This window comes from Python bivittatus, unplaced genomic scaffold (genome assembly GCF_059951505.1).
Source record: "Python bivittatus isolate LINGU-HERP-01145 unplaced genomic scaffold, Pbiv_v1 ctg000480_np1212, whole genome shotgun sequence".
NCBI lineage: Eukaryota > Metazoa > Chordata > Lepidosauria > Squamata > Pythonidae > Python > Python bivittatus.
Window position 1 is genome coordinate 76,034,996 of NW_028277075.1, and position 23,694 is coordinate 76,058,689.

At 46.2% G+C, this 23,694-nt stretch overlaps 1 protein-coding gene across 1 annotated transcript; it reads right to left on the minus strand.

Annotated features, from left to right (window-relative positions):
- Positions 1–22,086, minus strand: IHH (Indian hedgehog signaling molecule). The gene is made up of 3 exons (XM_007419822.4): positions 20,874–22,086; positions 6,184–6,445; positions 1–2,587 (listed from the first exon to the last, which is right to left on the minus strand). Exons 1-3 carry the CDS (start codon positions 21,177–21,179, stop codon positions 1,938–1,940), a joined length of 1,218 nt encoding a protein of 405 aa, XP_007419884.2. The 5' UTR covers positions 21,180–22,086; the 3' UTR covers positions 1–1,937.
- Positions 22,087–23,694: the final 1,608 nt, after the last annotated feature.

Here is a 23,694-nt window from a genome sequence, read left to right on the forward strand (position 1 = left end):
AAAAAAAAAAGAGAGAGAGAGAGAGAGGCCTTTTCATCTACTACCACTCATGGGGGTCAGATTTGGGGATGGTGGTGGAGAGGCCTGAGGAGTTCCCCTGTGGGCAGGAACAAACACATTCTTGGTGGCTAGTTAATGGGCTGCCCTGATAGCTACACAGAAGCAAAATGTTAGTTGTCAGAATCAAAGGTGGAGGAAGGCCAATTGCTGGTGTAAAGATGTCACCGCAGCATAATATCCTCAAGAGAGGCTTAAATTGGGGGATCTGGGACCTGGTTTTTACATGTGGCAATTCCAACACAAATTTCACTTACATGTGGGAAATGCTGGGTATACTTGAAAACTTACCACTCCTCAAAAAAACAATTATTAGTGAACCAAAAACCCATTAGATATTTTTGACCCAGAGAAAGAGAGAGAGAGAGAGATTGAGAAACTAATGCTTTTCCAGGATAGAAGATTTCCAGTATAGCTGAAAGCCTTTTAATAGTGAGTTGCATTAGATAGGATGAGCAACCAGTTTTATTTTTCTGCATGTAAACATAGCACTTCACTAGTTTTTTCAGATGCATATGTGCATATAGAACAATAGTTTTGTAAATGATTGTCAGATAGAATTGAGTTCATCTCAGGCATACTCTGTAGAAGCATGATTGATTCGTAATACATAAAATTGTCATAGAGGTGGCATTCCACATTGCCTTGGCAAAGAAAGATTCATATTTATCAAGCCAATGCAAAGAAGAAAGGATTGGCAGAGTGAAAAAGCAATTCTTCTCTGCAAATGACCTTGTTCTTACATAAGCACAAATATCAGATCCTCTGCCCTGTACCCATCATTGGGATGCCAAAAGAACAGAAAGTTAGGCTCCCAGAAAACATCTGCCCTCCTGTACCTTCAGAAAGCAACGAAAGACTTTGGAAAAGCAAACAATCCATTTCTCCTCCCCAACTCTCAATGTGTCCTTCCACAAGCAGAGAATTCCCAGTTCTGTTTTCTAATTGTGTTCCTCTTGGCAATTTTTAAAGACCAGTTGACATGGGTGAAATGGTTAAATAATATTATTACAATAACCACCCTTTGTGAATCCAGCTAGGGTTGGCTACTTAAAGCAGGCTGATAATGGGTACTTTTTACTCCCCCATGCCACCCTGTACTCTTCCTTCTTTCAGTGCATGTTTATAGATGGAGTGATTCTTTAATTTGCATTAGTGAATGCAGAAGACAAACAGAGGGGTTCCATCACTGTGGGCCAGTGATCTACTGATCCAGAGAAGATGACATGATTTCCTATAAACCTTCCCTCTCTGTTGCCCATTCCCTTACCATAATTGATGTGCCCTTCTTCATTCCTGTGCTTATTGCTCCCAGATTCAGATAGACTTTCAGCTGGAAATAAGCATTTCTGTCCTCGTTCTGACAAGGGCAAGAATCCTAGGAGTGTCTCCTATATAGCTACTTTGGCCACAAAGGAGCAGTGCCAGGAAGGGTACAGTTCCTAAAAGGAGGCTTTTTGGAGGAAAAGTCTCACAACACCACCCTCAGCCTCTCCCTGGAACCTCCTTGCAGATACACTCACACAGTACTTCCTCCATCTGCACATAGAGTTGCAGAATTTTCCAGCCACCTCATTCATTCATCCTAGGTTTCAGGACCTCCATCTGGCTCACTCTCCTTTTTGCATCAGAGGCTCTTGAACCAAAATAGCAGCATATGGCCCTGTTACTCGGCACTTCCTTCTGTAGCCAAAAGCACAAAGAAGGCCCCTTGGAAACAAAAATCAAAGCCTTCCTTCCACCCTTGGTGTAGGTGATGGGAAGCCAGCAGTCCCACCTTCCCCCCACAATCAGGGTTCCGGCTGCCAAGCAGTCCCTCCCAAGAGCCACTGGAGGCAACTGGGTTTCCCCCCATTTCAGCGGCAATGGAAAGCATTAACTCAGCTCTCAAACTGCATTGTGGCCAACTGGTGGAAGCTATCTGAAGCTAGGAACATTTGGCCCAGACGGTAAAGCAGGACAGAGTACCAGTGCACACCTTCTGGCTGGGTCCACTCACGCCCTGCCCAGTAGTGATACAGTCGCAGGGGCCAGAAAGCCAACTGGGCCAAGTGGTGGTCCTGCACCAGAGCAAAACAAGAGGCCACCACTTCATCCACCACTAGAGTCCCGTGGCTGGTGAGGGGAGCATAGGTGCCAACATCCACCTGCAAGGAGACGGCCGCTACCCTGGCTGGCTGCAGCTGACCCCCCTCGGTTACCAGCACGTATTGGCCTGGCTGGACCAGGCTGGCAAAAATAGCCTTCATGGGTGCAGTTGCATTCTCCCCCACAAAAAGGAGGTGTGCTGCTGTGAGGGCCAAGCGGCGGGTCGGGTCCTGTGTCTCAATGACGTGGAAAGCAGTTCGTGCTGAGAGTGCCTTATCCAGAAATGCCAGGAACTCACTGTATACGAGGTGGCCTTGCACATCCATGGCTTGGACCCGCTGCCCGGGCCTCAGGGCCCACAATGGAATCTTGGTCCCACTTTCTAGAGTTGCCAGGGCCCGGGCTGGAAAACAGCCTCCCGTCTTTGCTGCTGCTGAATGCTCTGAACAAAAAGAGAGAAAGAGTGCAGTCTGGTTACTAGAAAGAGGGGAACTCAAAGGCAGGCATAAAGATTCATGGGAGATGCAGTGGGGTGGGAGGAACCATGTGAGTTCTCAGAGTCTCCTGACTCTCATATAAAATGAATGAATGAATGAATGAATGAATGAATGAATGAATGAACGAACGAACGAACGCCTTGCTGTTCTGGGTTGAGGGGAAGGCCATTCTCAGTGGTTATTCAATTACCCTGTTTGGAAGCAACACATGAAGATTGGCTTTCTTCCTCAATCTGGAATAACTAACACATCCAAAGTTTCATCTGGATGGCCCAGTATGAAGGAGAATCAGTTAATAGTTGTGCAAAAGAGGGAAGGTCTTCTTTTTGCACAAAGAGGTAGGAGTGCAATCCCATTCAGCCACCCTAACTTCTATGCTGCTAGGGGATATAGTACTAATCTATATTAATTGCTTTTAAAGAAAACAAAATAGATAAATTGCTTCCAAACTTCCCAAAGAATTTTACAACATATCCTTTGATCATAGTACTAGAAGGCAACTATGCCTTTATTCTTACTCCTCCCACTTAGTTTCCTGGGAAAAAAAGTTCTTATGGAAAGAGCAGGTTCAAAATGGAATAAACTCCTCTCTTAACAGCTGTGAGGAAAAGAGAATTTCAGCAAGTACAACTTGCATGACAAGGTACATCACTGAAATTCTGAGTCCAGATCTCCTCTGCATGTGCCCTCCATCACCTCTCCAAACTGATCATTGTGCAGGTATACCCAAACTGCTAATTTTTTTTTTCTGGGAAAAAAGTGGGGTGGGGGGAAGAGTAATGTAAGTAAGAACCACTTATCTGGCCCACAGAACCCAATGAGAAGATAAGGAAACCCATCCTCTATTCAAAAGGTGGATAAACTTATTGTTCTCCAGATACCTTGGACAATGAAAATACATCTTTACTTGCCTTTGTCCCTTAAGGGTCTCTTATGCCATAGGAGGGAGAATAAGAGCATAGCAAACTGGATAGCAAGCAATGGTCTGTGTTTCCTAGCTGGCAATAATTGCATTCCAGACATAGCTCTTCAAAACCTGGAGTAAAAGGGGAGCTTCCTCATTACATGAAATATTCTAGGGTATTTCTCTTTTTCTGCAAGCACCTCTTCATTCCCAGGGAAGAGGTCAGAGAGATTATGCCTTGACTTCCCCTGCTTGTATCATTGCACAGAAAGATATGATGGTCACAAAAGGATCCCTAAAAGGACAACACGGAGCAGGTATCATTTGATCGTAATTTTTCTGCATAACTTTGTTGTTCAAGCTTAAACGTGATTGTATTTCCTATGTGCCAAGACCAGTCAGCCATCTTTAAACCTCAAGGCTCGGTGTATCTCATTCTGCACATAGATGTTACAGGAAAGGGATCCTTCTGCAATTACTTGATTGTGTCTGTTCCATCTATGGGCAAATGAGAAGGGTATACAGTTGTGTAATTAGGGAATCCTCTTCCAATGGTTTCCATGTGAGACATTACAGAAAGCTGCATACTAGCAGTTGATGAATGCTATTCATAACAGTAACCCATGAATGAGAAATCAAATATATATTTCTGCCTGTAACACATTGATTTTCATTTGAAAGTAGATTGATTTAAGCTAAAATTGGCAATAACTCTTCTAAATGAAAATTTTCCAAGCTTGTTCTAGAAATTCATTGTACTATAGAAACATGTTTGGTAACCAGAACCAAGCACATGTTGGTGCTGGAAAGAATATTAAAATAGTTACATTGTTCAGTTTTGCTTTTAAATATTGCACAAATATTTACAGAATCCAAGCAAGAGAAGAGATGGAGAGACAAATAGGCCAGATCACAGAACTGATGCAGATGTTTAGCAGTTGTATCAGGCCACATATCCAGGATACACACCATTACCAGTCACATAAAAGTTATCTGATTAAACACAAAATCCAGTTGCCACTCAACCCATTTGTTATCATTATAATTTCTATACCATTCCCTCCTAAACAGCTCAGGGCTAAGGCATCCTATCTGTACTGCATGCTATGTCTTCTAACCTTCATCTGCCTGAAATCCTGGATGAACACCTCTTTCAGGACTGCCTGTTCTCAAGTGCCACCTCCCACTACCAGCAGAACCTGGATTCTCTCTCTTCAGTGCCCAGCTCTTTCCCCCTGCAAGACTGTGTTCCTTCAGTTGTCCACTATCACGACAATTTTTCTCTCTTTGGATAATTTGTAATGTTTGAACATCCATTTAGAAATGTGAGCATCCAAAAGCAGGCAGGGTATCCCAACAGTGTGAGCGGCATTAATAAGATAAAACAAGACTGCTTTCCTATTCTTCCCAACAGAGCTTAGAGGAAGTATCTTAAATGTATGATCTGGGGAGATCACCTGGCAGTGATCTCCTGGCAGTCCAGGATCCCAGCTTGGCAGCAGACAGGCCATGGTACCCAGTGCAATAATTCAGTTATGAATATATCCACTGCAGTTTTGCTGATATCAAGGCTTTGGATACCCAAAGTCCAAGGGGGCAAAAGCTGTTAGACAAAGTCTCTTGTCACTTGGCTGGCAAAGCTCCATCCAGTGGTCTACAAAGCAGTATTGTCCATCCTAATACCAAAGGGAGGGGCTGTGCTCCACTCTGGCTGGGCCAGTCTCTTTCTCCAGCGCCGTTCACTCCGGATATGCTGCAGTCAACTGATGGAGATTCGGCTGCTGGGCCAAGCACTGTAAGGTCAAGTCTGGGCAAAGGCACTTCGTTCCCATCAGCGAGAGAGCCTGTGGGTCTGGAAAGGGCCGGGACACCCGCAGGTCATGCTAATGGTCAAAGGATAGGAACAAGAGGCCACAGTCAAAGCGTGGTACTCTGGCCATCAGGGGGAACCCCACAGCATGTAATCCCAACAGACAATATAGGCCCTAGGATTGGGCCATGGTTCAAGGATGACTTCTGCTGGACAGGATCTATACTTCTGGTGATAATCTTATATCACACAAAAAATACTAGCTGGTTGGTGGAGTGTAGGTGAGATAAGAGAGGTACCTTCTGTAAAACAACCTTTCCTGCAGCATTAGCACATGTACCTGAAAATAGGTGTTCTTACTCTGGCCCAGTGGAGGAGGGAGCCATGCCAAACAAAGATTGTCTAAACCCTCATATGAAACAATGACTTACATCCAATGTTGTCTTTCCATAAACAGAAATGGGGTGGCATTTCTCGTTAATTACCCCACCTCACCTGCCACATTGCTCTGGGAAAGAAAAAGTCCTTGGTCCAGAATCAAGGAATTCCTCCCCATCAGTTCCATCAGCAGCCTCAATGCCATCAGCTATGAGGACAGAGTCCTTGGAAACTACACAGCAGATGTGTAGGATGACACTGATGCTGCTGATGCAGGAACAAAAGCAAAAAGGGAAAAAATGTGGTAAGGCACCATCCATTCCTTCAGTCTGTAACTCTACACACTCATCAATTTCTTCTACCTTTCTTATCTTTGTGTCTCCCCCATTCTCACAGGCCCCACTATCTCCACTATTGTCTTTTAACCTCATCTCAAAATAGTGCCTCACCTGATTTAACAGAACAGTGAATGTGAGCCTTGGACTCATAGTAGACCCAATCAAAACCAGCCTCCACAGCCAGGCGTGCCAGCATCCCGTACTTGTTGCGGTCCCGGTCAGAGGTGGTGATGTCAACAGCACGACCTTCATAGTGCAGGGACTCCTCTGAGTGGTGTCCATCTTCATCCCAGCCTTCTGTTACACGAAGCTTTACCCCTGGCCACTGGTTCATTACTGAAATTGCTAGGGAGTTTAGGCGGTCCTTACAGCGCTGCAGGGGAAGAACAGCAGAAGAGGAAGAGATTAGCAGCAGCACAGATATCACAATCTGGAAGAAGCATCACTCCATAGTCACAGTCCAAAGTCCTCTGTCTCCATCTGAGACCCAGTGTCACATCCTGGTCAGTGCATATGCAAAACCCTAAGGAAGCGAAGTGGACTCTACCACTTCCAATCACTAAGGAGAGTTCTCTTTAGGAATGCTTGCTTTTAAAATCCAAACTCCTTGAATATCAGGAAGAAAAAGGTGCATTCCATTTTTTTTCAGTTTTCACTTCCAATAATTAAAAAAAAAACATAATGGAGCAATAAGAAAAAAATATGATTCCTTGTCCACAATCTAAAATGATACAGCAGTCAGAATGTGACATTCTCATTCACAACTGAAAATAGTACAGTCTCTTCTATCAGCTTGCAGAGTGCCTCCATCTCATTCTATCCCATATCTAAACTAGACCTTATTCACATGGAATTAGTTTGTAATTCATAAATAAGTTAAACTACCCTTTACTGACTTTAATATAACCTAAAATGCTGACATCTTCATTTCACCCAGATGGCAACTGTGTTAAGTGTTCTAGCTGCAAGTACCTACTGCAAATCCAGTTATCTTACTGTCAAAATGGACCCCTCCCTTCATAGGCAATAGCCCAAGACCGCATCAGAATGACGACATACACAAGATGAGGTCATGACACAAACTCCACCCTTTGTACTTGCAACTTGACATCTGATGTGCATATGTAATTCAGCTTTTGGCTGATGGTGTTATGAACATTTTGCCACTTGCCTCCTCCCCCAAGCAGAAGTTGATGACTTCTTTCAGTTAGCAGTGGAAGAATCACCATTTCTGGGTGGGAGTATCTTGAGAAAGTTATATTGCAGAACATTGAATCACAACATGATTTATGCTATCTAACATTTCAAGACAGAAGAATAGTAAAGACTATTTGAAGTCCTAGAGATTCATTTCTAAAACTCTATGCAGCTTAGAGTGACTGAACTAGTTTAAAATAAGGTAAAGACTTCTTCCATTTGAGTCAACTTCTGGTAAACCACACAAATAGGTCCATATAGGTTTTGGGGGAGCATACAGAAGTGCCATTGCCTTCTTCCAGGATGCTGCTTTTCTTTTACCTTCCTGATGTAGCTCACAGCCCTGGGATTTCCCAGTACCCTCCCATTCAAGTAATAATCAAGTCCAACTCCCACCCCTCTTATTTTTTTCCAGATCAGCCAAGGACAGTTAGGTGCAGCCACTTGCTATGGGGTAATTCTCCATTTGTGTAGAGGGAAGAGGGAATGGCCTTGAAGGGCAGGAGGAAGAGCCACTCCCAAGGCAACAGTCAGATAAAAGGGGCCTGAACCCAGGTCAAGAAAGTAACATGAGTAAATGTCTCAAACAGGCCCCTCCCAAGTTCACACAAAGTTAAAGGGAGGGAGGGGGAAGCACATTCAGACTTGCAAGATTCTGTTACTATGGCCGTTGCAATAAAAGTAGTTTTAGATCCATATGGCACTGGTTTCTTAGTCTAGTCTACTTTATAGGGCTCATGATTAGTCATCTGTGTACTATCCACATGTCTATAGCCATTAGCACATTTCTACTCCTTTTAATCTACTTGAAAATTTACCATTAAATAATATTTTATCAATACTTTCTATCAAAATGTGTACTTCCAAATGAACAGAGTGACAGAATTAATTTGCCATAGCAAAGAGGCCTGTTGCACCTGGAAGACTAGCATATTTATGTTTGGAATTACATCCTGGAATTATATTTATGAGATGCCTAATATGTAATCCTAAATTAGCAGACACAGAGCACACACGCTTTGTTCGTGGGAGTGAATAACAGAGAGGACAAGGTCAGGAGGAAAAAATATGTCACAGTGATAATTATGCACTTGCAACATAATTACTATGACAAGTAACAAATCAGTACTGGTTCTAACAAAAAACTAATTAACATATGTGTTGTTAAAAATGTGTAATTACAGTTCAAGCCATAGATGTTAAAACAGAATTTTCTGATTAACTTCTCTTCAATAGCTTCATGAGGGAATCTTCCTTCCAAATTCAACAATGCTGGCCTTAAGGATCTTGTAAATACATATTTCTCAAAATTCATATTTCTACGTATATTTTATATTATTCCCATATAAACTTCAAAATGTATTTGGTGGGAGGGTGGGGGTGGGGTGAGCTAAGAATTCATGCACCAATATATTTGGGAAGTGCAAAAGCTAGTGAAAACCAAGTTCCTATTTGTCCCATTCACAAAAATTCCTCAAGCCTCTCTAATCCTGCCCTCTCACAGGGCTGTGTAAAACACTAAATTTAAAACATTTCAAGATCAAAAGCCTGTCTGAATCAAGCCTGAAACAGCAGCTGTGTTCTGAGAAGTTGTCTTATTCTCAGAAAAAAACCCCTGGTTTTGTTCTAAGTTAGACTGTTTTGTTTGTTCCAAGAGTTTCAAGTTCTGTGATTGGCTTGGTATCAAACTCTCCCCCCTTTCCCCAGCACAGCCAGTAAGTAGCAGGGACTGGTTCCAACAGTGCTTTCAGCCAAGACTGAGTGGAAGGAGAAGGAGATGGAGCAAAGAAGCTGCAGTTACTTAAGTACATATATCAATATCTAAAGCATTATAAGATGTTGCTTCAGTTTAAACATAACTGATCACAGGAGCCTGTGACCATTAGGTTAAGAGTGTTCCCAGCCCCATTCTAAAACCAACATCAGGAAAACTATAGTAAAGAAAGAAACAATGAGAACTGACACATCAAATGGGCCCAGATATAGTTCAGAGAATCTTTCCCACTGGCCACTGCTAAGGGACAATAGAAAAGATGTTGACTGGATTTAATCCACATTTTAAAAAGCAACTGCAGAATTTTACAGTCTGTCTTCTGGGCAAACGGCAAGACCTCTGTCACCTTCAGGTTGGACACCCATCTTAGCTAATGGTGTTAGCAAGCCTAGATTGCATTCCTTTCCTTCCTCCTTGTTTATAAAATTGGAATGGTGAAAACTCTACCAAAAAGCATACAGGAAATGAAGGAAAGGACTGTAAAACACAGCTCCTTTTTTCCCCCTTTAGCCTTATGGGGACCTTACAACCCATCAAGTGCTGCTAGACTACAATCACCATAGCCCCAATCAGCCTAGCTAGTCGTAAGGGATAATCAGAGTTGTAGCTTAACCATCCCAGGAGGGCCACAGTTTCCCCAAGTGTTTACAGGCATTTTTAGACCAAGACTTTACAAGTTCATGCTTGTGGGATCTACTTTGTTTTTTACTAGAATCTAGAAGCCCACTCCAAATTTTACTTGCAAAATAATGGAATGCTAAATGATCAGTTACTCTTTGCACTCCATGAGTCATACAGTGGAGACGTGAACTGAAATACTCATCTTAGGTACTACTGTACGGAACTATATCTGTAGCACAAAACTCTCAGTCTGAGAGTTGCTGAGTTACATAACGGCTTGGGCAAAGGTACTTGATATTTCTATTTCACAGATGACTGACACCTGAACAAAAAGATAAGTGACTACAAGGCCAGTTATGGCAGCAAAGGCTTTGTTTTTGTTTCATGAACATGTACTTGATGACGTTGCTGAATGATCCCTGGAAGTCAAAAATTCTTCCTGATCTATTGCAAATCACTGAGTGACCTTCCAGTAGACCATTTTTACATACTCCTGTTTTAGGCTGAAAGAATTCCAGAAAAGTATAGCTGTTGCTTCAGCAAAATTCTGGGGCTACCAGATTGCAGGAGGACCCGTTACCCACAACTTGCCTCAACTTTCCTTGCAGGTTCTTCTACATGCTTTAGTGGCTTTCTATATGCTTTAAGAGCTGCAATGGGGTTGGGTTTGTTGGGGGGACCATTCCTATTTCTTTAAGAGCTCAGTCTGTTTCTCAGCAGAGTTTTGTGACAGATCGGAAGCCCCACTAAAGGCAGCATTGTATTTATTGTTTTTTTCTTTACCAGGTTGTTGTGGTTGTTCAGATTTTTTTTTCTTGGGGTGCCACAAAGTCTGGGCTTAGGCCACTGTCCTGTACAAATAAGCGTGGTTCACTGTTCACTTTTGAAAATGTAATGCACAGTTATACCCAGGCAAATGTTTGTTAAAGACACTGTCTCTCTTCGTTTTGTTTTGTTTTGCAAAGTTGAGTATACTTTGCATACCAGCCTGCATCATTACTTCAGAATCTCAGGGATCCTATTCTGATATCAAGAATTAGAAGTATACATATAACCTGTATAAGAGAGCTTATATATCATGCTTCCTTATTCCTGCCCAGACCACAAACCCTTAACCTCCCTTATATACTGTCTCGCCTCTTTGCATCATCCCAAGGGTTTTCAAACACTACAGTACCCTAAAATGATAAATGCATTTCTATGGAAACTAATGAATTAATTATTTCATTAGGGTTAGGACTGGGCAAGAAATAATTATACTATTATATCATACCATTCTTCTAATAATCAAATTTTAATCTATACCTCAATACAACAATGATAAAAACAAGTAACTTTATAAGCGAAAATCTTTTCCTTGGAAGTACACAATAAGATAATCTAATTTAATACCATACTTTAAAGGAAAAGATGAACTTGCTTAGTTTTACACATTTCCTGAAATACAGCTTTTAGGTTTGAGATAGCCTCATTTCTCACTCCTCCTTGATTTTAAATCAATATTTGCTCTTTATAGCAGCAGCCGTAGAAAATCTTGATTTTGTTGCTGGCTTGCCAGGCCAAGCAGGATGAGTTCTGACAGTGGTCAAGCTTTGCATGTGGAAGCCATCAAGCTTGCTTAGGCAAAGCTAGTGTCCTATCACAACGTGCGCCAGGATTTCCTCTCTGCTTCGCATACACCAGCTAAAGGCTGGCTTGTCCAGGCAGAGTGGGAGTGAGTTCTGGCGGCAACACGGCTTTGGATGTACAAATGAAGAGGCGTCAGCAAGTCCCAGCACTTTTGTCAAAATGATGAAAGGAGCGTTGTGCCAGTGTGATGTAAGCTCCTCCCCTTTTGTAGATATGTGTGATGTCATAATTCACAAAAAAAGAGGCAGAGTTTGCGTCATGTTGTCATGATGCTGAGAACATTGTGTCAAACCTCCCAAACAGCCAGAGATATCTCTGTGCAAGCCCCCAAATATTTGTGATGGCCTTCAGATTGTCTTGTGACCCCACCCCAAGTGGGTAACAAAACACAGTAAAGAACCTCTGCTTTGTCCTATTTCCTGAATCTCACTAGAAACAAATGAAGGATTGTGAAATATGTTTCTTGTGAATGGAGCAACAACTTGTCTTAAAATTGGGATTCCTTATCCAGGTTAACCAGGGCCTCTCATTCAGCTCCCACTAGGATATGCCAATAAGTCATCAAACACTCATACGTTACTGTAGTATTCACATTTCCCCAAATACTGAGAGAGCACTATGTGGAAGCAGCTCCTGTGTGTAGGTATAAAAAAAAGAGAGTAGGAAGGAGATCCCAACATGATCACAAAGGACAGTAAGGCAGCAGGACGCCCACATCTGACCTTGAAAAGTGGCCAAACTGTCTGCAAGGGGAAAAGACTTGGGCCTCCCACTCCTGAGGTCACTTTTGCATCAGCCTTGAGGAAAGGGGGAAGCGAACCGCAGCTGAATTCTCCCCACATTCAGAGGAAAGGTCATATTGTCAGGGCTGGCCTTTGTCCCCAGAAGAGCAGGGCAGGAGAGGCACGAAGGGCTGTTCCAGTTTCTACAACCATACTCGGTTGTTTATTCTGGGCCTCAAGAGATAAGGTGAGATAGAAGGAAAGAAAAACTCACGCGAAAGAGAAATGTTTATCCTCATTAAATGCCTAGCAGGAGGACAGGTGAACTGAAGCTCCCAAGTTAGGTTCCTAAACCATCTTCCGGCTCACACTCCCTTATAAGGCACTCCTGAGATAACAGGTGTCAAAACTACTGTCTTAATTCGGCCCACTGTAGAAACAAAAAGGCCGCTGGATGGAATTGCCTGCACTGGCTTTATGGGTTTCCTGCAAAGCAAGGGTGGAGATGGTGGTCCTTAACTCTAGAGGGGCTAAAGATCACACCTCCCTGGAATACTGCCCAGATTCATACAGGATGTTAAGTCACAATGTGTGTGTTTGGGTCTGGCTTAGAGTGCTCTATGAAACCAGCTCAAGTGGTATATTAAATCCAGACCCACCAGCACAACTCTTTAGCAAGACCCTTTACATAATCCCTTGAAAGTCTTTCTGCCCATCTCTTTGACAGAAGCCAACACACCATGCAGCCAACACCACAGACAACAGGTACTACACTCATGCACACATTCACTGTTCACAGCTGTTTTGCTCTCAGCAGCACCACATATAAAACCCTCTAGTTTACGCTGTTATTCCAGATCAGAGTGGAACTTCATAGGAGAGTTACCCAGATGGATTTGAGGGAAAAGTTTTCTGCCTGGAAAATCACATGCTCAGCTCAGAACGACTGTAATTTGTATCTTAGTTAGTTCCTGCTGCAGCCAGCAGAGGTCAATGGAGAGCTGCAAAGGGAAAGCCAATGGCCATCAGGCAGAGTCTCTAACTTCTGACCCCAGGGTATGATCCCAGAGACTCTGAAACCCCCTGGACGGCCAGCCACGTTGGAGGAACAGACAGAGGAAAAAATCCTGCACATTGGATTTGCTGGAATTGCTGAAGCACCTCAATGTCAGTTCAGGCCAAGTTAACTAAGCTGCTCCAGATCCCCACAGCTCACATCATTCTGCCCCAGGTTAGCAGCGTATTGCCTGCATTTGAAGAGAAAACAAGAGGGATTTTTCTATTGTAGGATGCCAAATGCTTGAAAAAATGCAAAACACTTTTGCCCTTCCTCACCACTCAACACATGACAGTAAATGACAGAAAGGAACAGCAGCACCCCCCCCCCCCACACACACACAGTGTTTGCCTTGAGGACAGGGGAACCCTGCTGTTAGATGGAGTAAGGTAGCTGCAACAGATGCAAGAGGAGGGGTGGGGTGGGAGTGTCGTTATTCCTTATTTCTTCCACTGTGTCAAATCTTGCACTGGCAATAATCTATCAGGGAATAACCTTATATCAGCAGGAAATTCCATCTCCAAAGTTCATCAGTTTGTTGTCAAATGTCAGTGCTCTCTGGTTGCCCTAGACGGTGCTAAATAAAAGGCCCTGGACAGATATGGCCCCTGGGTTGCCCACCCTACATCTGCAATGTACTTTGCGAAATGCATTTGGTGAGAACTAGCATGTTGCAGATACGAGATTGGCAGGGTCTGGGTTCAAGCTATGGAATTCACTGGATAACAGCAGAGAGCATTCTCACTCAGCCTAAGCAACCTCACGGAATCACGTGAAGATAAAAAGGGATGGGGAAAATCACACACGGCACTTTTCGCTCCTTGCAGAGACTTCAGGATTTTGTTGTTGTTGTTGTTGTTGTTAAATGGGAAATGATACAAGAACAGAGCAAGAAAAAGCCAGGCAGCAGATGAAAATAGGGATGGCACTCGTTTTTGTTTTATGCAGCAAGGTGCATATTGCCTGTGCTAAATACGTATGAAGTATAATCTGCAGCACTGTCAATTTCTGCTGCTCGGGCACGTCAGTGGAGATTTTCCAAGTAGGCTGAGATGGACAGGCAGGTGTCCACCATCCTGAACACCCCTGTGTTGCCAGGAAAACAAAATCCTGCAAAAGAGGGCACCAGTACCCCTAATCCTAGCTAAAATCTGCACTCTCTTAGATTCAGAAAGCAAATGGTTGCATCCCTGTAGGAGCACTGATGGATATAAGAGTGGTCTAGTGAGCAGACCAAGGAGGGTATCTGGAAGAACCACTGTTTTATTTGAGCAGGAAGGTGCTGCCTGGAGCTGAACCAGGCTGTGTTCTGGACACTCAGACTCAAAGCCTTTCCCCTGCCAATCTGGAGGGGAGGAAGCAAAGACCCCTGACCACAGACAGATGAATAAAACTGGCAGGGCTTTAGTGCTTGCAGGCCACACAGAGGGATGCTGGGGCTGGGCTTGGGAAGCCAACAAGCAAAGGAAGCCGTGCAGGGTGGGGAAGAGGTGAGGCAACCGTACCTAGGCCTTATCTGGGCTCAGGCACCACCAGCAAACAGAGACAGAAATTCTTGAAAAAGATGGAGCAATAAGAGCAGGTGGGTGGGACCCCTGTTGCCCAGGGATAGGTAGACCCTTGGACTTGATGAAACTCCATCAGCAGGGGAAAGCCAAGGAGGAGCTGAACAGGAGCTGGAACCCCACCCTGACTGCTCAGGAGCTGTCCCTTTGAACTCCATCTCAGTCCAGCCCAGAATCTGGCAGGCCGGCCACATTGTCTGTCTCTCTCTGGCATGCTAAAGAGCCAGAGGAGAGAGCTACTGTAGTTAGAGCACCAGACCAATATGCAGCCTCAGTGTGTTTGTTGTTTGGCCAAAAGATAACCCCACTAGCAACCACATCACACAAGGATGTACAGTGTTTCATACATTGCACAACACAAGCACAGAAAATAATTCTAAGGGAACAATACTACCACCTCTAGATCCAGAGGATGAATCCCATTTGCAGACTGAAAAAGACCCCGTTCTACCCAGGACCACCAGACGCTGCATCAGTTGGGAGGGGATGTGTGTGGACAGCTGCTCCCAGCATCATCTGCCACTTTAGGGTTTCACTTGTACAAGGGGGTGGAAATAAGGTTTGCTGAGTGGACGTTTATCCCTGGAATAGGGTGCTAGAGAAATCCCAAACCCCATTCAGAGACATGACATGATTGCATGGGCAGTGGGGTGGGCAAGGTAGATGCCTCCACCCCGCTTACCCCTCAGAGTATGCAGTTTAAGCTGTGTTATAAACAAACAACTTTGCCTGTCGTGCTCAAAGCATAGCAACCTGGTCTTGATTTCACTTGCTGTATCCTGCACTCCATACTGCAGTCAGGTGGCAACCCTGATGCCCCAAGGGCAGGTGAGTCTAGCGACTCAGCAGGCCTCCAGTTCCATCGCTGGGGCTCCCCTGGACCATCGTCCTGACTGGCAAGCAAAGAGGCGAGCCACCAAGGGCGCAGAGCGCCTTATCTGCATTCCTGGATCCCACAGGCATTTCCCCGGTTATACCAGAGAGCCCTACATAACTTTCGGCCCCATACCACCCATCCCCCTGCTGTCACCACCCTGGCTTCCTGCTCCAATGGGGCAAGACTTGTGGAATTTACAAGAGGGAATCATCCCCTGTGTAAGCATCTCAGCCATGCTTATGTCAACATCTTCACAGCCCCGCTGCTGCTCAGCACTCACCTTGCTCAAATACACTCCCAGCAACCCTGGCCCGCAGGGAGAAGGGGGAAACTGAGGCATGGGGGAGGGGTGAGAAGAGAAAAACTCAGCTCGTTAGTTCAGAAACAGCCCTGCATTGAGGGGAGGGGGAGAAGTGGTTCTGGGTTTCAGACCACAGAAACATCCTATTTTGCTTGTTCTGTACACCCATTCAGTGAACCCAGGTCATCCCTATCTCCCTTCCAGGTTCTTCCTAGCCCCATGATAAGGGCATAGCAAGGTCCTAAAATAAATCTCACTGGCTTTTGCTGCTTTTAGTATGTTTTTAATGTTTTACTATTCCTCTGCAAACTGCCCTAGGAATTTAACTGAAGGACAGGGTGAAAAATCTTGATAAATGATTAATTAAGGCTGTGGTCCTATGCATACTTCCCTGGAAGTAGTCTGTTTGAAATCAGTAGGCCTTACTTTTGAGTAGATCTAGAGAACTGTGCTGCGAGTAACTATAGCACATACTCTTAAAATAGCTTTTTCCCAGTTTAATCTTAAACCTATCTGATTTACACACACACACACACACACACACACACACACACAGATATGAACTATAGCGCGCACTCAGCGATGCAGTTAGGTAATTTTATACTTTAGATTTTTTCTTTTACCCCCTACCTTCCGTTTGAGTTATTAATGTGTGTATAATGTATTTTGCTTGTTACAGAATATGAAGCACCGCTCCTGACACAACTCAGGCTGCTGCTGAGTGCAGCCCTGAATGCTTTTCCTTGAGTCCTGCCCTGACGGCACGGCTCCTTGTGCTCCCTGCTCCAAGCCCACTCCCCTGCTCTGAAGCCCACTCTTTGCAAAGCAGGAAAGGGAAGAGAGGAGATTTCATTTTATTGCTTTATTCCCATCCACTCCCCTTTTGCAGCATGAACCTTATGCATATAAACTCATACATAAATAAAATAAAAAGAATGCACAGCTCTAAAAAAGTAAAAAAGAACATTGAATCCTGGCTCTTCATAACTGAAACCAACTCACCTAACCAAGGTTGCTCACTCCAGCCTCCCTTTCACCCTCCCTTCATTTCTCTCTCTTTCAGTAGGCAATGTTTGTTTTGGGATATTTTCAAAGGTGAGGCTTTCATCAATTTGTTTTTCATTTTCCATATCTAGAATGTAAATTTAAAATTCCTCCACTGGCCATGCTGGCTGGGGAATTACAGGAGTGCCAGGCTCCCAGGAGATATCACATTGGGGTGGGTTGCATCCAGTTTAAAAAGGGATAACCCACTTTCTGTAACACGGTAGTGGTCTTCATTCACAGAAATGGCACCCAGGGACGTGGGGCATCTATTTTTGGGCATCAGATGTAAAAACACTTTGTCTGAACTGCAGAGAAAATGCTTCAAGTAGCCTAATAGTAAGAAAAGCAGGATTCCAGCACCAATTTCTGTTTGGTTTTCACAGTGCTGGTGATATATTTTCATGTGAGGTTGCCATTCTCCCTCCCACCTCCAATTCTATGGGTAGGAACTTCCTTGACCATGAAAGTTCAATGAAAATTCAATTCATTCTATTGGCTTTCACACTGTTTTCCAGAATCAGATGTCTCCACTGCCACTGCCTTGTCCAGATAAAAAGCTCTCACAAAGTGACTCAATAGATTAAATTATATTCGGTGTTGCTGCTGGCTGCCTTTTGAATCCAGTTGTAAGTGCTGGAGTTTATCTATCTAGGATAAACTACCAACTGTTAATAGTCAGGATGTGAGTAGCTTTGGTCTTACCTTCCTATACAGCTGTTTAACCTGGTAGGACAGTAGAATGAGATTTCAGTGGAGACCCTGTCCTCACAAACCACCCAGACATGGAAATCTTTTATGTCCCCACCACCATCAACCAAGACTGTCCATTTAGGACCACTTTTAATCAATGGAACTCAGCCACCTTCTTGATACTTACTAGTTTGGAGAGAAGAACTGATTACAGTTTAAGCTTTCTCTGTAAACTTACTGTTTATGTTGGAGAAGGATGATATCCATGGGGCACAGGGAAGAGAGGTTAATTCTTCCCTCCCTATCTGTTCATGCCTGGAAATTCCCCCCCCCCCATTTCGCATAAGTTTAGGAAAATGTACCTACTGACACTAATAGAAAGTTTCTTCCTCACCCTTTCCTGCCTCCGCTTAAATTGCCAGATTTGGAAACCAGACTTTCTGCAGTTTGCAGCACATAATGGGGGGATAATTAACCTTTCCTGGTCCTGGTATAAGCCCTCCCCCTCCCCCCACCTAGCGTGAAGCTTATGGGGAAAAATCTATTGGCATCAGTGAAAATTTAAGGAAAATTGATTCAGGGAAGAGGCCTCATTGACCTGTGCCTTGCAAAACCCCGGCTTCTTACAGACACGGCTTTGGATTAGGCTACAAGAGTTTCAGACAAATCTCCATCTTTGGCCTGAAAAGTTGTTTTTCCTAACCAAAGTTCGACTGGCCAGGGGACTATCAGAACAGGGCATTAACTTGTGCTTAAACGGTGCACCCCATTTAGCTTTCCTGAGCCTGCTGGAGATGTTTTAGAGCACCATGTTCATATCTCCAGGCATTCCTAGCCCAAAGTACCTGGATTGTTGCTGCTCTTTGGCTCTGCTGCTTGCTACATCACCTGACATCAAGCTGTATTTTTTGGTTTATCACAAGGTAAATGGATGGTAATGACTTTAGAAGCACTTGGGAAGCACCACACTGCATTAAGCCAGTAGTCCCTACAGCCCAGCCTCTGCCGTCTGACACGGCCAACCCAAACTGATACTTTTGTAAGGTTCAGAAGCAGAACATGCTGAACTATCCACATGCTGAAATATTCATCCCCAGCATTTGATAATCATGCTACAAATAACCTCAACAATGAAGATGAGAGTTTTTGCTGTCCTAGTCAGTAGCTACCAGTGGACTCCATCGATCCAATAGGGGCTAAGTTCTGATGTCCATCTATCATCTCCAGCTATGAAGATTCTTATAAAGGTTGCCGGACTAGATGGACTTTGGTCTGATCCAGTCAGGTTTTGCTTATATTTGTCTAACTATTTATACCTCACCTTTCAGGCCTAAAGTTCATGCTAAGTGCAAATGCAATTTACTTCTTCAAAACTGGAAAAATAAGTAAATTTCCAATTATTTGATTTGTAAGATTTAAATTGGATTTGTAGACCAATTCAGTTTAAGAGACTTCCAGTATTCTTTTTAATATCATTTCTCCTTGGAAGATAATATCACCTGCCTTTTACAGAGTGGATCACTAAACTATATCACTATTAGAATCTCCTCTTACAACTCTATGGTGGTGGTGGTGGTGGTTTTAATTAAATTATGATAAATATTGTCTTCAAAATAAGTATTTCATCCCAAATTAGATTTCCACTTACAGAGTTTCCTACCCTGAAATCTTGTTTCTGGGGCTGGCTGTACCACTTTGCATCCATCATACCCTTCAGGTCCAATGGTGGGTACTGGTCTGATTACTAGGGAACTTCCCCACATCAGAACTGAGTGCTAAACACAGTGCTAAGACCCTGTGAACACAGCACAATTATTTTTGGATACACGAACTGAATTGAACTGTAGGGTTACAGACACATGGAGACTCTGAAGATGGAAGCTTCACATGACTCAGATGAACTGTCCTCAACTGTTGCCTTTCAGTTGTGTTATGATTACAATTTCCAGAATTCTCAAGTCTTCTAGTATTGGCATTGTTGACCCTGAATTAGGTGCTAGGGAAAGAGCCTGCAAAACTGGGAAGGGCAAAAAGTTGTTTGGGAGGCACATGGCCATTCCTGCTCCCCTGTGAAGCCATATAGTGTATGTGCAAATCCCACAGAGAGGCATAAAAAGCATGGTTCCAAAGCATTGCCTACTCAAGATAAGAGAGAGTGATGCTTCACCAGGTTTCTACTCAGTATCCATACAGACAGCTGGAGCCTGGGGCACTGGGTCAGCCTTCCCTATAAGGAGCCTTCCCTGCTCAAGTGCATTGCTTTAAAACCTCCATTAGCCCCTAGCAGATTATGGGAGTTGTAGTCCAAGACATCAAAGAAGCATTGGTCTGAAGAAATTGCTGGGCTTGGAAATGGGGGTCTGAATGAAGGAGCCTCATCCAAGCCCTTCCACTGAATAGCTTGGTTTTATTTTTCAGGTTATTCTATTTGACAGCCTGGTTGAGATAGGCTAAAATAGAGAAAGGACTTGATATAGATCATACCGGGTCCTGCGCCCCCCCCCCCCACTTTTGGGAGACAGAAAGAGGTAATAAAATTGAAAAGGATAATTTTCCAGGCAGGTGGGTCTAGGATCGCAGCTCAAGGAGCAAAGATTTCCTAGTTTTTGAATGTGGACTGGTGTCACTAAAGACATTTCTTTCCTCTACAGAAATTGTGGTTCTTCTCTTTGGAATGAGAGAGAGAGAGAGAGAGAGAGAGAGGAGCAGGAATCTCCAAATATTTTCGATTCTTCCCATCCTACTAATCCCTTCGTAGCCGTGAAATAATAGCCTTGGATCCGGGGTATATCAGCAGGATCGGGAGCCCGCACACGCGGAATTCGTCCTAACCATCCATTGTCTTGGCGCGCGTAAAAAGGGCGACCTAATCGCTCTTTGGTACAAGCCGGGAAAGGGGAGGATAGTTAGTTATCATGAAGCGGCTGTCTCCTTTAAAACTTCCCCCCACAAAGAGATCCTGAATCTCGGGGTGGGAGCGAGCGGAACCGAAAAGGCAAAGGGTTCTCCCTGGGAACGATCCCGAGGATTCCCGCTAGGCTTTCCAAGGCTCCCACATCACTGCGCCCATAGCTGCCCTTTGCTTCCTTTACGACCCAAGAACCACCAGGACTAGATTTGGGGCGCCACGCAGGTGCCCAGAGCCAGGCTGGAACAAGCAGGTGTCCCCGCGAAATGCGCTTGGCAGGCGCAGAGCGGCGCAGAGCGCACCTGCGCGGGATCTGCACACAGCCCGGGGTTCCCGCTAATTTCTGGGCAAGGAGGCGACAGGCGTGGAAAGGGGACGGTGGACGGTGGACGGTGGACGGGGTCGGCGCCTACCTGGGTCATGAGACGGTCGGCGCCGGTGTTCTCCTCGTCTTTGAAGATGATGTCCGGGTTGTAGTTGGGCGTGAGCTCCTTGAAGCGCTCCGAGTTGCGGGCGATCTTGCCCTCGTACCTGCCGCTAGCGCCCAGCGTCTTCTCGGGCACGTTGGGGCTGAACTGCTTGTAGGCGAGGGGGATGAGCTTCCTGGGCGGGCGGCGGCGGCTGCCCACTACGCGACCCGGCCCGCAGCCGCGCACCTCCGGCGCCAACAGGAGCAGCGCGCAGCCGCTGAGGAGGAGCAGCAGCCGCGCCGCCTTCATGGCTCTGACGACCCACAGGAGCTCAGCGGGACTCGCTCCAACGGGAGCGGCGGCGGCGGCGGCGGCCGGGCTGCCCCGGGAGGGGACCAGCGGCCGCGGCCATGCGGCGACGGGGGCAGGTGAGCTGGTCGGCCGCTCTGAGCCGGCCCGCTCCGGCCGCCGCCAATAAATAGCGAGGACTCCGTTTGTTTTGGCTGCCGCGGTTAAATCGTCGCCGCCGCGCTCTAGCGGTCAGCGCTGCCGCCGGAGCTGCTGCTCTTTCTGACTGTGCCTCAGCGCGCAGAGCACGAGTGAGCGACAGAGAGGGGAAATTGAAGAAATCCGGATCGGGGACCGCCAGGACCGCACCCAGCCCGTGGCCGGCCCTCTCTCCCTCCCTTTCCTCCTCCTCCTCCTCCTCCTCCTCCTCGCGGAACCTGCCTGCCGCTGCCAGGGCCCCGCCGACCGGGAGGTGGGCGGGGGGGGGGGAGGCAGAAGCCCGCTCGCCCGACCCACCTCCGCGGCTCGCTCACCTGCTGTCATTGGGGAGGAGGACGCGCGCCTCCGCCGCGGGAGTGCCGCCCTTCCCCCCACCCCTCCCGCCAGGCTCCCGACTCCACGTGCTCCGGGGAGAAGGTGCCAAAAGAGGTCAGCGAGGCTGCCGTCCGAGAAGGCTGCCTCGTGCCAGGGACGTCGGCGGGGCAGCCAAAGAAACTGGCATGGGATCGGGCTGCAGAAGCCGTCCCCGGGCGCCGTCGGTTGCGGAGAAGGCTGGGAGAGCGCGCCCTCCAGTCCTAGATCATAATCCTGGGCTAATCAGGAAAGGCCAGGGGGCGGGAGGGGGGAACGATGCCCCGCGTTGATCAACCGCTCTAGGCTACCTGGGTCTCGAACCCCGGCCTGTCTCTCGAACTGCCCCACCCGTGTGTGTGGGTTGGGGTGTCCCTGGCTCGCTCGCGTGCCGGCTCTCTGGGCTCTGGCGGGCAGGGAGGGGAAGCTCAGCTGGTTGAAGTTTAACCACCACCTCCTGGGGCCCTATTGTTCGGCCAGAGGCCCGATATTTCCACAGCGGCTCGTAGGATCTGATTAACCGGCTGAGACAACAATGCCGCCTGGGCCGGGCTTCCCCTCGCAGCTGCCAGCGGGCAAAGTCAACACACGGCCCGGGAGCGCAGTCCCGGAGGAGCCAGAGGGCTTCGTGGGAGTCGAGCCTTTAGCCCTGGACCTGTTTCGGTGCCAGAATTCAGCTCGGGAACGCGGGTACAGCCACAGGAAGGAAGAGAATGGACCCTGAGCATGTGCAAAGTTATTTTCCCTGCGGCAGAAGCCCCGGCCCAGGCAGAATGCAAGGCACTTCCCTTTCCTAGAAATGGCCAAGCTGCACCTTCCTCTCCTCATCCCGGAGGTTTCTACCAGATTAAATGCTGTCCTTCCTTCCTCTTTACTAAATCCTGAGCCTCTTAATGAGGGGAAGGGAAGCTTATGGGAGGTGCCCCTTTTCCCAATCTGCCTGTCTTTGCTTCTTTGCCCTATCATAATCCCAGGAGAGTCTCTCGAGGAGGCCCGCAAGGACCAAACTTCTCCACCTTGGGATCGCCAGCTGTGTGCAACCAGGAGCCATCCAAGGGGCGCCTGTCCAAGGCACCTGAAAAGTTTCAGGGAAGGGAAATGATGAGCCGTTTGGGAGGAAGTTTCTTTCCAGCGGGAGCAGCAAGGCCACCCTTTTTGTAGCCCATCAGCATCAGAGCCTGAAGCCTAAGAGTAACCAGTTGCCCTTGGTCTCTGCTGAAGAGATGGCGAGGAAGGTGGCAGAAGAGACCAGTGAAATCTGAGTCTGCATGTAGGGCCAAGGTTTCAATGCGCTGGAGATGTGTGTTCTTAAGGGTCATACTTCAGCCAGCAGGAAGCTTCTACTGTTAAGGCACTCCGTTGTCAGTGGGATTCAGTCCCTTCTTGGCGCCCTCCCCATTCACCTAGCTCGAGGAAAAGAAGTTCATGTTGCCAGTCAAGCCGAGAGATCCGCACCAAAACTGGAAGGGGGAAGAGACTGTTCATCCTCGAGGCTGCAAGTTTTCCATCTGGAGAGCCCCTTTTCCGCAGTGGCAACTGGATTAGGCCATACCTGAGGTCCTTATCCCAAAGACTGGCGCCCAGAAGGGGACCTAAAAGCCAGTCAATTGCAGATCAAAAAAAGAGAGGAAAAGGAAACAACCAGGAGACATGTGGAACTCTGGGACAGAGAAAAAGCTTTAGCTCTGTCCAGGATCTGCAAACAATCCCCTGGGATTTTTCCTTGCTCGCATCCGGTGGAGATAGCGGTGGCACAACAGCCCACTTTCTTTTCCTTAGCTATCTAGGCACAAGGCCTGGATCGTCTTTTCTCTCCAGAACTGGGCCCTGAGCATAAGCTACTGCATCCACAACTTCGGGAAGGCAAACTGAGGGGACCTTGGCTTGGTGGGGAAAAGTTGAACTGCAGGTAAACTGGGAAGCCAAGCCAGACAGTTACCCTCAAGAAATCTCTGCTGTTCTAATA